This window comes from Sprattus sprattus (genome assembly GCF_963457725.1).
Source record: "Sprattus sprattus genome assembly, chromosome: 16".
Lineage (NCBI taxonomy): Eukaryota > Metazoa > Chordata > Actinopteri > Clupeiformes > Clupeidae > Sprattus > Sprattus sprattus.
In genome coordinates this window covers 16,838,071-16,856,083 of record NC_137914.1, presented here as the reverse complement: position 1 = coordinate 16,856,083, position 18,013 = coordinate 16,838,071, and the positions used below count along the sequence as shown (strand labels likewise).

At 43.0% G+C, this 18,013-nt stretch overlaps 1 protein-coding gene across 1 annotated transcript in view; it reads right to left on the bottom strand.

Annotated features, from left to right (window-relative positions):
- LOC308377138 (voltage-dependent L-type calcium channel subunit alpha-1D-like) overlaps positions 1-17,806 on the bottom strand; it is a gene marked incomplete at both ends in the record, with an annotated part of 63,973 nt that extends 46,167 nt beyond the window's left edge. The window contains 3 exons of the mRNA XM_080853712.1: positions 13,936-14,041; positions 14,655-15,006; positions 17,770-17,806. Coding sequence (XP_080709838.1) covers positions 13,936-14,041; positions 14,655-15,006; positions 17,770-17,806 — 495 coding nt within the window. The remainder of the gene's footprint in view (positions 1-13,935; positions 14,042-14,654; positions 15,007-17,769) is intronic.
- Positions 17,807-18,013: the final 207 nt, after the last annotated feature.

Here is an 18,013-nt window from a genome sequence, read left to right as displayed (position 1 = left end):
GAATCAATTCGCTTTATTTCTTAGGCAATGACTGCTATAATTTTTCCGATAACTGAATGCTTTTGAAATAGCGATAGGCATCTGTTGCGTGGCCAAAATAAAATAACCATAGAGAAATAGAACCACAAAGTCAGTATTAGCCCACTTTTAGTTGGCCCTGACTCTCTTGTGCACCGTTTCATTGGAACGTGCACGCGCTGGCACACACGCTACAGCTCAAATGTGACCCTCACAGATAATCTATAATGCCAACTGTGGTCAGCATTGTAGGCTGTTAATTGAAATGTAATTTTCCCATGCAAACACAGTCAAAATAATTTTGCCTGCCTTTTTATCAAACCAGTTTCTAGATGGATTCAGAGAAGAGATCAGGAAGTGCAGTGCTTTTAAAGGAGAGCCTATTTGTTTTCACACCAAAAGCATTCAGATGTTGTCCTGAAATATTGGTTATCGTGGTTAAATATTGGTTATATTGTCTGTGTGTGTGTGTGTGTGTGTGTGTGTGTGTGTGTGCGTGCATGCGTGCGTGTGTGCGTGTCTGATGCTTCTGCTGGTGTGTACTCCTATATGTTTCCATGCATGTGTGTGTATGCATCCGGGTGTGTTCCTGCACCTGTCTGTTGAGGTCATTAGGCCCCATTACCTCTGGCATGATTGCCCTAATAAGATAAATAGAGCCATGATGGAGGAGAGTGTGCTGCAGTGCACATCAAAGCAGAGCAGCACAAGGGCAACTCATCAACACAAGCCTCAATCATCCAATGGGATGTGGGAACTGAGTCCACACTACAGACCTTGTATTTCAGTGAGACATGCACTGAGAATCCAAACAGTGTTTTGAAGCAATTCACCCAGATGGACTTGGCAATGAAGTCAAAAGAGTCCGATGGGAGACATGCTGTTCCTCAGTTAACAAAAGCTACTAAGTTGAAAAGATGTTTTCAACCATTTTACTTCAGAGCTGATGTCTTTCATGGCAAAGTGCCTTTATACAGACGGGCATTCAGAGAGAGAAAACAGGTTTGGTAAGCAATGATATGACCTGCAATGAACTGACCTTATGTACTTGGACAGCATGTCTCAAGAGCAGGACATTTGTTTAAACACCTGCTTGTTTATCTATGAATGTCACAAGAACTATGAAAGTACCAACTGTACTTAACAAACATGTTGCATGAGTACATCTAATGAGCAGGTAATCATGTTCAAATAAGCTTAATCGAATGTGATCAACCATTGGAACCTGAGTGCATAGACCCTTCCCATTTCTCAAGTGGTTTGTAAAACATCTTTTGAACATCAGTATTTATCTTGTAAATCTGAACCCTCCTGAACAGGGCAATCAGGCAGACTGTCTATACACGCACAGAGAAGGACAGAGAGGGAGGAGGGAGAGAAACAGAGAAACAGAGAGAGAGGGGGGGGGGGGGGGGGGGCTGAGCTAATGTGGACCTCTCAATACAACCACTCAAAGATAAGCCGAGCCAAACAGGATTTGCACTCCAATGAGATAAGCAAAATTTCCAGTCACCCTTGAGCTACCTCATCACGGCCCATCAAAGGATACACGTATAGGGACACAATTAGGGAACTTAGCAGGAGTCCAGCGACCACAAACAACTCAGAAGTCAAGGAGACATGACATGGAATTAACCAACACCTCCTCAACTGACCTCCAAAATGGAGACCACAGACACACTGTTTTCCAGCAGCACTGGAGAATGCACTGAGAGAGGAGCTTAGCCATATTCAGCCGAAAGAATTAAAACGGAAGGCTTGGCCAGTGTCCGTGGGTCAGTGGTTAAGGGATATCCCCTTGATTTAAGGAAACAGGTAATCACAGCAAATGTTATCAGCCTGTCTGCCTCAATTGGGGAACTCATTAACACAATTAGTGTGCTGCCGCGGTGACACTGGGAGGATATGAGACATGAGAGCATATGAGATCAGAGGAGAGGTGATTAGATAGGACTGGGCAGGGTAAGAGATGAAAAGACATGAGAGGAGAGAGAAGATGGGACGAGATGAGGACGAGGAAGAGACGAGAGAGGAAAAGAACGAGATTTTACGTGAGGAGAGGAGAAGAGAAGAACAGAAGGGAAGAGAGGAGGGGAGAACAAAAGAGAAGGGGAGAAAGGAGATGGGGGGGGGGGGGGGGGTGGGGGGGAAGAGCAGAAAAAATAGAATAAATGAAAAGAAGAGGCAGTGTTTAGGGGCCACTGAAGGACGAATGTGTTTATGTGGATATAAACTACATTTATAAAACAGGTTTAAACTGTAAGTGGCACACTTGTGTAGGCTGTCACTAAATGCTCTTCAGGGCCAACTATCCACTCTCTCTCTCCTCTGCTCTTATCTATTCTCTCCTTGATTAATCAGTTTCCTTTTGACATGTCTCTCCTTCCTCTCATCTCCAGCTAATCTCTTCTCCTCTCCTCTCCTCTCCTCTCCTCCTCATTGCCCTCCTCCCTTCTGGTCTTGTCTCTTGCAACGCAAAGTGGCTTTTATAATAAAAAAAAACAATATCTCATCTTGACCTTATTTCAAACACTGTTCACCAAACTGGGCGTTTTCCTCGGGACTGGGAAATCTTATCTGTGAATGGCTGTTAAAATATTTGTTTTGAACACATTCAAATACTAACACATGTCGCGTACATACGTGTACACACAGACACAGCTGTCACCATTAAGGCACAATCCACATTCAACAACTGTTTGTGAACAGAGGCTAAATAATGTTAAAAATATGTTTTCACTTTGCATCACTCACGGATAATTTGCCAAATTGTTGAGGCACTGAGATCACTGTAAATCTCTCAGACTAGAAATTATAGACAAAACTCTTGACAATTGCAACACAAACAGCACGCAATTATGCTGTGAAAGGATCCTATGTGTGGTACAATTTGCTGCCTAACAGATAAAAGAAGACTCAGAGAAAAAGAGAGACCTGCTGCTAGGATAAATGGCCTGCAGAAGGAACAACTCTCACTATCTCTCTTTCTCTGCAGCATCTCCTCGGAGACACCAACAGGTCGCCATGGCCACGGTTGTCACGGCAGCAAGGTGCTTTATTTATGTAAGATTTGTGGGAAGGGAGGCATTGAGACACAAACTCCCACTAATTAATATAAATACACATGTACATATGTGAAGGAAAATCTAAAGAAAAACAGCACCTCACCACACGTCAGAACATGCAGGAGGAGGCATGTTTAAACAGACATGCATAGCAAAACGTCATGGAGCACTGACTTGCCAGATGGATCTGCACCTTCCTAAATACTTACAAACATCCTCCTTGTGATTGGACAATTACATGAAACGTGTCTCCACTGTCAGTGATCATCCCCCGCAACAAACATGATTTCTACTGCATGTCATCACCTAATACATTCCTAAGAAGTAGAACTATTATGATCACCTCATCACACTGAAGGTGAAGCTACACCTGAGGGCAACATTACTACAGCAAGAGCCCCGATGCCCCTGTTCACCACAGAGTTCAATCCATACAAATACCCTGAATGACCAAGAACCACTACATAGGCCCTTCTTTTACTGGTCTGGTAGTTATAAAAAAAGAAAAACTGCTCCTGTTACAGTAATAGGGATTCATACAGGAGCCCATCCACAGCCTCTGTCAACTCCAGCTACTGTATTCACATGACCTCTGCAATGACGTCTTTGACTGAAACTATTTTTATCCATTTGTTGTTGTTATTATAATACCACCATGATAACTGTGGCTGAATGTAAGCCTCCGAGCTGGTCACAGGGGTGGGTGAACAGAATCATCGTTTGCCTGTGTCGGGGATCAGACTTGCTGTGAAACAGTAGGTAAAAATGGGATTGCCATCTGAACAGATTACTGGTGAGCTCTGCGTAGTGTTTTATGATATTACACTAATGTCACAGAGGTTTATGTAAAATAGGAGGGTTAATCCAGAACTCAGAGGTCTTGAATAAGCTCTTACCAAAGCTTCGCCTCATTTATTGGAAATTATGATCAATGTGAGGTAAGAAAGAAAGTTTTAAAAAAGCTCTGCAACAGCATCACACTACATCATACTATAGCGATTATAATTACAAGTAGTGATTATAAATGCAGGATATTTCAGTATGAAATTAAACAATTCTCATTCAAAGGGAGAAACACGCTGTGCTATGAAAATCACTTTTTCAAAAGACAATCAATCAATCAATTTAACACTATTCATGAATTAATCACTGTGTTTGTTAATGCACACATTCATTTGTTTACTGATGTATTTGTCTGTTTATGTGTTGACTCACTGAGTCCATTCATCAATGATCTGTCCTTCACATTACACTAAACCAGCAAGTAACCTGCTTATGTGCTGTTTATATTACGCAAGCCAAGGGACAGAAAGACAAAGCTTGGCCCTCTTATGAAGCACGCCCAGGAGGCCTGCCAAAGAAACTCTGCCGCTAATCTGGCCAGAGACTGTCATACAAGGCAGGCTTATTCAGTACTAAGGCCAAATGAATAGCCTCTTTCTAAGGACCAAGACCCTCTAGACCCAAAATCCCTGAAAATAAACAACTGCAAACTCAAAGGCGATTGGTCAGTTGTCACACTCGAAAAAGGGTCGGTTACAGGGACGGGTGAAAAAACTGAATATCTGCCTATCCATTTGACAGTACAAAAATCTTCTGAAATGTTTTCAAGGTAATCCTTATTTTACTTCACAACACTGTTGAGATTCTTGACACACTGTGCCTTAACTGTTGTATGTCCCTGTGATGTTTCACAAGAGATTAAGACTGGACAGAGATAGAGAAGGTGCTTTGAAATGACAAATAATGAGAAAGAGTGGGTCTTGGTCCAAAATAAAACACAAGACACAGATCAAATGAGTCACAATCTGTGTGTGTGTGTGTGTGTGTGTGAGAGAGAGTATTTTTCAGATAACGAGAAAGCGAGAGCGTGACACACACTCACCCATGTGCCTGAGTGGTGTGGCTATGGGCTCAGGTTGTGATACAGACTAATCTCCATCCAGTCCATCCATGGCTATGCAGTGTGCATCTAATGAGTAAACACACGCTGGGTCAGTGCTGTATTTAACAGGCCCCTCTCCACAGGGTCTGGGCTTTATGAAACACATCCAGGTGCCAGGAACTCCACTCTCACAGTCCAGTCTCAACACTCACTGGTGTGGCTGCCAGCACCGTCAGAGCAAACAGGTTGCAACATCTGCCTCCTCTGTGCCCTGGCACAGCTGGAAACATGCCTGCTGTTCGTCTACCCATATCCAAGGATACTTCTCCCCCTGCCCCCAAGGACAGAGAAAGGCAGGGCACATGCGTCGTGTTGACTGCGGAGCGCAGCACTGGTGGGATATCAGACCACGCAGACGGGACAAGGCATGACAGTTAGCTCTTAAGTAACACCACAACTTCCAGCGCAGATGGAGAAAAACGGCAGATGGATGGAGCTATATAACTACTGTTACTAGAGAGCTATACAAATACATCCAATAACTAGACAGATCAAATACATAAAACAGATAGATAGATCGATAGATAGATAGAGTCCGGCAGACAGAGAGATAGATCAGAGAGGGTGACTAGATGAGTGGCAAATAGATGGAGTGTATTCGGAGGAGATGACTTTACAGGGCCCTCCTAGCTGCTTGCGGTGCCCTTTAATCCAGCTGTGTGTCTCCGTGGGCCTTAAAAGGGCAGATTACAGCTGTAAAGCCCCACTGCAGACCGCCACTGTTTATAAACCTCCAACTAGCCGCTGACAGCAGGGCAGCTACGACCCCAAAACACACACACACAAACAAACACAGACACAAACTTTGCTCTCATACCCCTTTAGATGTAAGCAGAGTTGGATAACCGCCCAGCCCTAGAGACAGCCAGTCACATGGGTTAAAAGGGCTTTCAACCACTACAGACAGGATTCAACCTCGTCCCTGAGGCGAGGCCTAATGCTGACAGGACACTGCTGGAAAGTCCCTGGGTGAGGTCAATGAGTTGCATGCTGAGCTATAATCAGATTAATGTCACTCCAGGTAGTAAAGTGACCTTTAACACGGAATACCTTGAAGTCAAGAGGAAGAGTTTACGTGTGAACTCAAGCAACGCAACACATGAGACCATCCATGCCAGCATCATGTGCACACACACAAGAATTATTTTTGTTTTAAAACATTATTTACCCAGGCACACATGCATAGAAATAGCTTCCAAAACCTGTATTTCTGTATTTATTCAAGTCTAATTCGTAGTATTGTTATGCATTATACCATTCCTTACTACTATTGCAAAACAATCTGTCATTGGAAAGGCAACCTCCATCATACTGAGTCTTCTCTTGCTCTGCTGCACCTTTCAAACGTCCTCAAGCGACTGCACAGGCAAAGGAGGTTGGTGTGGGAGTGCAGACTTGTGAGGTTTATCACCTGAGTGCAGTCTTTCCCAGGTCTTTTGTGAAACACAACAGCACAAAAGACCCCTCTCCTCCGATCACACACACACACACACACACACACACACACACACACACACACACACACACACACACACACACATACATGCATAGACACAGGCAAACACAGAGAGACCAATAAGATGCCAGCCGCTGTTGACATTTTGCCAGACTAGACACAGCCGCTACACGCGTGACGAAAAGCTGTTGACATTTCACCCAACTCAAATACACCAAACACCAGTGGTGAGAAAACAAGAGGTAGGAGCCAGCCTGGTGAGGGACTGCACCTCAGGCACAACATGCGTGACAGAAGGATGAAGCTAATCTAGTGGAAGAGTGAAAGGGGACACGACTTCTGTTTCGTTGAAGTGTTATTTGGAAAGTTGTGACGTCAACTGTGCATGATCCCGGACAAAGTCTTTAACAGGTGTGATGGGGCAAGTCTTTTCCTGATTAGTCACCCTGACAAAGAAAGTAGAACTGAATGGATATGTCTTTTTAGAGATGTTGGAGAGACCATGTTTGACTTTCCTCTGATCCACCAGTATAAATTCAATTCAATTCAATTCAATTTTATTTGTATAGCGCCATAACAATACAATTGCCTCTCGGCGCTTAACAGAGCCCAGAGCCTGAACCCCCTTAGTGCATGCACAACGGCAACAGGGGCAAGGAAAAACTCCCTGTTGGGCAGGAAGAAACCTTAAGCAGAACCACGGCACATAAGGGGGGACCCATCTGCTTGAGGTCAGCCGGGTGGAGACAGGAAGGTGGGACGGGGGGAAGGGGGGAAGGGGAAGGGTAGTGTGGCAGAAGGGGAAAGGAAGCAACAGGGGCAATACACAGCCAGCATTTGGTCACTGGCCATATGTGTACATACATCTGGTGGTAAATACATGATACAGACAAGGCCAGATTACTGTGGCAATAGGGTTACTGTTACAGGGGTAGGGGATGTAGGGACAGAGAAACAATTTGGTGGAGGCAATAATGTATATTGTACATAAATGCTAGCATAGGGTATTGGGTAGAGTAGGTGTACGGCAATGCAGTGGCGGTGGGTGCGGTTGGCCGAGGGTTTCTCTAGGTAGACCAGGTAGAGAGACTACGTGCAGAGTGGTGGGGGTGGGGAGGGAAAGTTCCCTAAATAAATAAGCTCTCAATCTCCCTTGCAACACTGATTGTTTCCCAAGGCTGCACCCCAGCTTACCCACCATTCCAGTGTAGCAGCCATGTATTGTAACTGCGCCAAAAAGAGAGCCAGAATGACAAAAGAAAGCTTATCATGTGAAGAGGGTTTCTAGACTATTTTCCCAGCGAATATACAGCTATGCTGCAAGAGAAGAGACCTATAGTTGAAAGTGTGCTTTCTTCATTATTGGACTTAAATACATTTGTAGGCATAATGTGCCACTTCTCCAGTAAAGGGAACATTATATTTATTTGCCAGATGGATCAAATTTGGGCAGTGATAGCTTGTGATAGGTGTGTGCAAATGTCGCCATACCTATAACCAAAATCCTTGCCGGACTTTGAGACAACCCACCCGGGTGGAATGGTATATTTTCACCAAGTTCTGCCGCCAAACTACGGACCCCAAGTGTGATATTGATGTTAATGAAAACCTTTAAAGGCCAAGGGTATCAGTTTCATAACATCTGGTCAATTGCCATTTTCATTTTGAAATGACGGTACTATGCACTAAAGTGAACTGACAAAACTGACTTAAAATGGCAGCCTTTCAATCATTACTCATCATTACTGTGGTTATCCATAGAAAAGAAAGAAGATGTTGCTGTGCTGTTTGTGCCTAAGCAGTGTCACTAAACCAAGCGACAGTGTGGCAGTATCTAACTTCAGTCTGTTCTTTTGAAGGAATGGTAGTCGTGACAGAGACTTTACAAACACAGGGGACTTCCTGCTATTCGTACAGGCTTCGGTTATAATGAAGAAAAAGAAAAACATATGGCACATCCTTCAGAAAGAACTAAAATAGGCAGCTTCATCTCACCTCGCGACGCCCTCACAAAGTATCGCACAAAGGGGAAACCTATGCAGAAATGCATGCTGTTAGAATCTCAATATGGAAAGCATAGCCTACTCCCACAGCAGAGAGGGAAAGTCATTGCATCCTCTCTTCCATGAGCCTGCGGCCAGGCACTGGCAAGCCCCAGTTCTGGAGATGAAATCTGTGAGGTATTCTGCTCACCGATGGGAGATGAGGCATTAATGGTTTGTGAGAGTGCTTGTGTCTGTGTTAGTGTATCCGTGTATGAGAGAGAGTGAGTGTGTGTGTCCCTGTGCAGGTGAAAGAGGGAGTGTGTCTCTGTGTGTGTGTGTGTGTGTGTGTGTGTGTGTGTGTGTGTGTGTGTGTGTGTGTGTGTGTGTGTGTGTGTGTGTGTGTTTGCTCATAATGAGGTCTGACCTTGTTGCTGTAAGACACCCACTCCACAGGCCCACACACAGTTGCTCTGTTACACAGCTCTGGCAGCATTTTATGGTCAGAACAGAATGGATGCAACAGTCACTGATCAATGGTGGGCATGTGCATATCTCTCTCGCTCTGTGTCTGTGTGTGTGGGCGCATGTGTGTGTGTGTGCACGCGCATATAAGCATCTAACGGTTAAGGAGGAAGGAGATTTGGTCAGCTTTTCTCCTAATAGCAAGAAATCTAATGTTGCCCATCTACCATATCGTTCTGTATAAGGCACAAGACCGTGTGTGTGTGTGTGTGTGTGTGTGTGTGTGTGTGTGTGTGTGTGTGTGCATATGTGTGTACGTGGCAGCCTGGGAGAGTCTAGGAGATGGTGCCGGGGGCTGAGCCCTTCCTGTTCTTGATGAAGTTCAGGATCAAATGAAGCTGCAGTAATCCCTCTGCGCTACTGCAGGGCATAACCCACAACATGCCACTGTGCCAGCACCATCCAGTGCAATCAATGCTGCCTTGCGCTTTGCTCACTCACACACACACACACACACACACACACACACACACACACACACACACACACACACTCACACACACACACACCCACACCCACACACACACACACACACACACACACACTTACACACACTTGCCTGCTGACACAAACATTCAGAACCCCTACCCACAGAAACAAAAGAACACACACACACTGTATACAGTATATATATATATATATATATATATATATATATATATATATATATATATATATATATATATATATATATGCATGCACACAGACATTTACAAATTGTTAGAGCCAGGAGGCTGGTATACATCAACACACACAAGTGAATCTCCACCATGACCAAAATGTCATTTCACACTTTCACTAGAAAACAAAAGAGATCTCATAGTACAAACAGACACCTTCCTCATGGACTGAAGAACACCCTACACAGACACATTCTATCAATTTCCTGATGAACACTGTCTTTTGTAATGTACGTAATACCTCACAAATAAGCACAAAATCCTATGTGAAATGCGTAATCTATATGGTTTGGCGCACATGACAACGACGACAACGGCAGTTTTGACGGTAATGACCTAACGTGCCAGCCATCCTGGGCTGGATTTGATACTCTGTGCAGTCAACTGAGGAGGGATGTGGAATCACAAAATTCAACAGCTGTTTCAAATGTCTGAACAAAAACTGAGTCGGCTCTTTATGACGATGGGTGGGTCCATCATCTGTATGGCTTAACCCTCTATACAGTCATTGGGTGGGTCTAGTTTAGCTTTTTATGTCAGAGAGCTCTCCTCTAAGAGGTTTATTGTGTTTACTAATCATTTAAATTGGACATGACATATTTCCAAACATATATGTATTTACGCATGTTTGCATGCCAATTGCACCAATACATGTACAGAAACAAAGTAAAATGTGATGTGAAAAGAGAGACTGACAGACTGAAAGTCTTTTTTAACTATCAATATGTTACTCATTCTGTCATGCAGTGTTTACATTTCTTTCCGACAAAACCCTTAATCCCTATCAGGGGAAAAAATACAACATAGCACTAGTTGTTTTTCTTTCTAACCTACTGTCTTCTGCAAAAATACACAAACACATAGACAAGCACATCAACATGGATCTGTACTGTATGTTTTGTACCCTCACAAAGCATCTGCACACACACACACACACACAAACACACATTAACAGGCACTCTTGTTGACCACAGGGCACACAGCAGTAGGCAGTCACCTCTGTCAGGCTTGAAAAATAAAATCCCCCTCCTGGTCTGAGCCAGATGTCAGCAGGATTGCTACTGTTCTTCGCTTCTGTCTATAAACACTATGTCTCTGTTTTCTGTTTAGAGATAAGAGGTGACTAACAGGTCATAAACCCTGTCATTTCCAAAACAATGGCCTGGCAAATCTCAAAGTAAGACTTAGGCATTGAAAGGCATTTAAAAGAAGGTGAACTCTATTGACATATAGAGACTTATAAAGTATTTATGCATAAAGCATACAAATCAAATGTCTAATAATATCTTGCGTGTGCACAGTCCTGGTGACCTGGTGCGATCACTGCTGCCCAGTATTTTTCAACTGCATTCATGAGCTTTTAACCCGTAAATATTCATCCTTCCGTTGCCAATGGAAACACCAGGAGCCCGCCATGTAAGGTATAAATCAGCAATGTGAGCATAAAGACTGCAGCATAATTACCAGCTACATAAGAGGAACACAACTCAAGTGCCTGGCCAACATACAATACAACACACACACACACACACACACACACACACACACACACACACACACACACACACACACACATACACACACACACACACACACACACACACACACAGTTGCACTTTCACATAAATCCACACAGTCCACGTGCATTAATGACAATTTCTTGTTCTCTCACACACCCTGCCCCCATCCCTTTTGCTCCTTCCTTTCTCATTTTCTCTCTCTTTCTCTCTCTCTCTCTCTCTCCGTCTCCTTAAACGCCATCCTGTTACTAAGAACACTCAGTCACATGTCCCTCGTTAGCTTCAAGCTCCGCCTCCTCCCTTTGATTGACAGCTAATCCACAGCACCGCTTAATCTCCCCTCTGGCTGCCCATGATGCTGTAACCCCGGGTGACCATCTACCACACTCACCAAACACGCACACACACAAACGCACATGCTCACTAGGACTCACACTCTTTCTTAAGAAGCACACTCATTCATGTCCAAGCTGGTGCTGGGTTTTTATCTGTGATGTAACGGGGAAAACGGAAAGTGGAACTAAAAATGGCCCACGGAGCTTATGGCACGAGTCTCTTTCTTTCTCGCGCACACAAAGGCAAATGCTGTGTCGTCAGATTATGTGGCATCTAGCAGGCGTCTCTAAAACAGCTGTGTGGTGGGCCGGTGGCAAGCGGTGCATTTAAGGCAGCCTGCATGTATACATGCAACATAAAGCCTCGTACACAGCTTACACCAACAGGCTGAGAAAAACATGCATCATAAACACACGCATACAAACACACACACACATACATACACACACACAAACACACAAACACATACATACATAGACACATATTCACACACACACACACTCACACACATACACACACATACACACACACAAACACATACACACACACACATACATAAAATACAAATGAAGTTGCTCTGCCTACACTGTTAATACCACTGTAATAGCTGACACGTAGCCAGCCGTGGACAGATGACGTAGGTTTGTATGTTTGTGTTTCTAATACAGAGATCAGACGGAAAAACAGGGGAGAGGAAGATAGACAGAAAGACAAAAAGAGATTTTGCAGAAGGATCAAGATTTTTTGAGTCTAATGGGAATCAGACAAAACAATAGGCTTTGTAACACTACAGTACACTGAGCAGAACTGGTGAACATGAGTGGTTACTGGCAAACAAGTATTGGCAACACTACTACACTGGCAAAGTCATTTAACATGCCAACCACAAAGTCTACATTTTGCATTCCATTTAATCGTTGCAAATACGATGAAGAAGAATGCACACGTAGTCTACAGGAAGTATATATATAATTTATATAATTCCTTTAGGGAAATGTGACAAGCACAACAGGTGGCCTTATAAAGTAACACTTTGGTAAACGCTGATGTGGACTCTCTAAAATCGTATTTCCTATTCACAGTAAGACATGAGCATATGGTGCAGAGCCATGCATGTTGTGTGAGAAATCTTATTAGATTAGATATGCAACATGGGTTTGTGTCTGTTATTCTATACGTTTATGATCGTCTTTGAACTGGATAACTGTGTTGAACTCATTCTATTTCGATGAAAGACCTCTGCCTATATCAACCACAATGATGCTTAAACCCTAAACAGCCTTTGGATGTGTCTAATATGCTGGAAGCAGATTGCATTAGAAGACCTTCTAAATCTCTGACTGCTGCCATTAAACACAAAGGTCATGTACTTGCCTCCCTTTCCTTTTGCTCGCTTCTTTCAAGGAGATGGGTCACCTCTTTTAGCTGAGGTCTTACTGTTAAAAGGGAGTTTTTTTCTTTCCTCCATCGCCTTAGTGATTGCTCTAGGATGTTCAGGCTCTAGGCTCTGTAAAGTGTCCTAAGACTATTTCAATTGTTATGGCGCTAAATATATGAAATTGAATTTAACTGAATCGTCTCTCTGATAAGTCAGTGTGATTTAGCTAGAAATATGTTTCATACATTTAAATTAAATTAAGGTTTAGATTAAGGTTATGTTTAGATTTAGGTTTAGCTGACATTAGGTGATGAACTTGCCTCCCTTCCCTTCTGCTCGTCCCCCCTTCTATCTCTACCTCTCGATTCGGACGGCTCCAAGCAGATGGGTCCCCCCTTTGAGCTGAGGTTCTGCTCAAGGTGTCTTCCTGTTAAAAGGGAGCTTTTGTCTTGCCCCTGAAGCCTAAGTGCTTGCTCTAGGGTTCAGTCTCTGGTCTGTAAAGTGTCTTGAGACCATTTAAATTGTTATTGGTGCTGTATACATACAATTGAATTGGATTGAACTGTCTTTCTGAGAAGTCGGTGTGTAGAAACGTATATTAACCAACGTATGTGCTTACCATTGAACAAGCCATAATTGTCTACCCTGGCATTGTTTTCTTTCTGTTGCCAAACCACAAGTAGACTGACATCTAGTTAACCACCGTGTGGACAAGATTCATAAGCCACTGTGTCAACAACCGAAATATAATACCCCACAATGAGGGCAATCCCATACTGTACACATGAACAAGCCAATCAGAACTGGCACAAGGACGACTGAACCAATGAGAGGACGGAGAAACCCTCAGCACCTGTGAGTCTTTGCCTATGTAATCCACCTTTCAACCACACTAATTCCACAGTGATGCAGAGACAGACACACACAGATGGACGGGGTCCAATCCAGGGACTGCTACTGTTGACTGACATTATGAGCAATCCAAAGAAGGACAACCATGAGAGAAATTAGGTGACCAGCGAGTACTCACCAGGTCATGATTGATTGAGTTGGAGTCATCTTCGGGAAAGGGGACGTAAACAGCTAAGGCCACACAGTTGGCAAAAATAGACAGTAATATAAAGATATCAAAAGGTCTGTGGTCACAGTGTTAAGGAAAGGATGAAAAATCACATGGCACAGCATTAACGTCAGCAACGCACAAAATGAAGACTGCCTATTTATCTGCATTAAAATAGATAGTCATTTGATAGCTGACATCCCTTTGAATATAAATCTCTGTGAAAGAATTGAGCAACATACTGTTTAGAACATGTCGCTGGTATAACTAGACATATCATAAAGCTATGCAGATCATTTCTCTTCCTTTGTTGATTATGAACAGCATTCTACTTGTGTGAATTTGGTATACAGGGGTATATCTGAACATAATAGCTTTCAAAGCAGTTAGTGCCATTATTTATAATCTCTACAATACTATAACGACCTAATCAACAAGCAGATGCTGCTTTGTTTCGCTACAGCAAATAAGACCAAATAAGCTGCTGAAATGAGTAAACTTATGTAGTATACCTCTACTGACTCATCACTTGAAAAACATGCACTGCCAAAAGCTATACAATACACCATACACTCTATTTATGCTGTTCATGCAACTGATGAAAACAACTCATGACAACAAAAGGAGGAGAGGGAACTGGACTCTGAGATAAACCGACTTGGAACAGACTCATCCTGAATGAAGGATACTTCCACTCCACCAGGTTAATGCAGGCCCTGCGTATGGGGTTGTTGAGGGTGAGGCAGAAGAGGGCCCTCGGGGGGCGGTTGTTGTTGGTGCTACCTTTGCTCCTGCTTTTGGCATACTGCTGCCGCTTGCGCTGAGAGAGGGACCCCACGGGAGCCGAGCCCGCTGTGGACTGGCTTTTCATAGTTGGTGGGGCGCCACCCTTGGCACTGCGAGCAGCATCGATCGCAGCCTCCCAGGATAGGCTTCCAGAGTGGACCAGGGGTGGTGGGTCGGCGAGGGCGGGGCTTGTGTGCCAAAGGGGTGGATCGTCACCAGAGGGAGGGGCTCTGGTGCTGCTGGCATAATTTGCCCCTGAGGGAGGAAAGAGAAAGAGAGAATGAACGACCAAAATCAATGGACTGCCATGAAAATTGAAGCACTATCTGAGAATTACTGGGTCATCGTTCCATGGCTGTAATTTACTGGCTGCTGTTCCTTTCAACTAAGGCTCACACAGCCCAGTTAATGTTTAGCCACAGAATACAGAACAAATGGATGCCAGGGTAGAATAATGTTAACAGTCTGATGTTAGTCATTCATACCATCAAGAAAAAAGAACTAAAGCCAATCTAAAGCCAATGTTCAATAAGAAATAAAAATGAGGGAATGGGACAACACATTGGGAAAATACATACTTACCAAAAACACTGCAAAATGTTCCTAGCACAGTTCTTATATCTAATATTTTATATGTTAGTTTTTAGTCTCAAGACAAGACTTGTTTTGATGATAAAGGTTTTCTTATATACTTCAAGTTGCATTGTCCTCTTCAAAAACAGAAGAGAAACTTAAAATCACCATAAACCATATTAACTGAAAACATGATTAATCTATTTTGTTCTTTGATTATCTTATGACCTGTGCATTGGCCTACATTTTCATAACCACACATGTGACAAGTGGTAAAGAAAAGAAAAGATTACTATTATCTGTATATTCAACTAGGCTACGCTTAAATATAGATGGCCTATACATAGTTCCACAGTAACCCAAAAGTTTAAAAAGCAACAACAAATGCGTATTTAAACATAGAAAATAGTAGGTTTACTTTTCCCTGTATTTATCAACCTCCATTATATTACAAATTCGTAAGTTTACTTTTCCCTGTATTTATCAACCTCCATTATATTACAAATTCGTAATAATGTGCTAATAAATAAATCACACTAAATTTGACAGGAAAGTTCGTTAAAACATGTTTCCGAAAATGATGAAAGAAGAAGTGATGAAAACTCGAACAATAACTATCGTATCATGTTATCGAAGCTACATCAAATATCATCAAGCGTCTGCATTAATGAGGTTTCAGAAAACAGCATGCATTTTGTTTTACCTGCCCTTTCTTTCAAGCTCAGAAATCAAATAGAAACAATTGTGAAAATACACATACCTTGGCTGAGAGCAATAATCTCTGAGGCTATTTCAATTTATTAAAGCGAAAGTTTACACATACTTCCAACCAAGCGCCCATAGCATGACACTGAACAGATGGACGGGTGAGGAGGGCGAACGTGGCACACGCACAAATGAAACAATTCCGTGCTCAAGGCGATAGTACTGCGAGAGCGCATGCATCCCTACGCTCGCCCTGGCATCACCGATGACAGTTGAGCACCCGGGTAGCCTACACGTTTACCTTCTGACTGTTCTTCTGCGTCTTGCATCCCCTCTTCCACATCGAAAATTTGCGTCTAGAGAAGTATCCGCAACTGAGTCAGAGGACATACACATCGACGTCCATTAAATCTTGTTCATCCGCATATTATAAAGTGCTTTCTGTAGTTATCCAAGAGAGTTGCGGAAAACATGTTGCAACATCCGGGTGCTGGTTTTGCATGATTGATAGCTCTCTCATGGTACCCACTCTCGAGTGATGGCAAATTATTTAACTGATCATGAAGTCTTCTTTAGGTGTGTGGACATCCAACTGTTGACAGCATCGTCCATTCTCTCCTTCCTCTCATCGCTCTGTGTGAGTGTAGTCTGTGTTGTGACAGCGGGATGCGAGGGGAGGCAAAGGCTGCTGGAAATCCCGAGGGGGATGTTAATCCCGTTTTAGTGGAGACTGGCAAATAACTAAAGCATCCGAGGGATTGCGAGACCTGTTGCACTCTCAGATGCACACAAAAACCCCACCGAAGAATGAATCCGGTTCAGCTTTCTAAGAGTCCAGAGTAGATCACCAGAACACCACCATTCTTACTGAAATGTTCTAAAACGTTTGCTAGTTTTGACCACACAATAAATAAACGTATTCAGTTTGTGTTTGATTCTCCACTTGCAAACATTTTGATTACAAATCTGAGAGTTAAATTACGTCACGTGAACTAAAATGCGTGGGTAAAATAATTCAGCAGCACCTGTTGCTTTTTAAGCAGATTTACCAGGCAAAAAAAATCCAAATATAGCCTATTGATAATTGTGCTGTTGGTATGTTGAGACAGCAGCATAGGCTATTTCACTTCGTTTTACTTTCTCCTTAGCTATATCTTAACATATTTTAGTTAGTGTTTTATCGTCATGTGATGTCTATTGAAATGTAGATGTGGGATATGGTGTAAATGTGGCAAATGCTTACACATTTCAAATTACGTTTGGTTACTGCGGGGCGTTCACTATTCGTCCAGTGTTTTGACTCGGACATATGATAGAACCACCAACTGACATGTGAAGCTAGCTGGTACCAAATCAATACAGACACGTCCCTGTAAAACTTGTAGAGTTCTGAAGGAAATAAGCCTATTCTGTGTTTGACCGTAGGCCTACCAGTTAAAGTGCTCATAAGTCATAAATCACAAGCCAGGCACAAATATGAGAACATTAGTTTTACCCTATGGCAAGCATACAGTTCAGTAGTTCAGAGAGTAGCCTACCTGTTGGGTGAGATTTACTTTAAGCTTACATGTTTAGCCTATGTTTAGAAACAGCACGAACAATAGAGCGTCTAAACGACATGTGAATATATATTCGAACTGTAGGGTAGGCCTATGGGTGTATTGTCATTATTATATTTTTTTTAAGTAACACCAAGGCAGTCTTCCCGGTGTCTGTTGAAGCCGATGTAGACAACCTTACCTCGGCGGGGTCCGCGTATCCCGCGTACGAACGCCATTCATCTCCCTCCACGTTATGACCAGACGACGACATTAGATCGCCACATTTCTCAGCAACATAAAAAATACAGGAATATACCTGCACTCTGTAAAGTTAGCCTCGGAACAGTGGATTAACCTGTCTGTAGCAGATAACTGTTTCGCAGTGATAATCCCCCCATAATAATCCCCCTAATGTTCTTGACTCAACCAAAGGGTGTTACAGC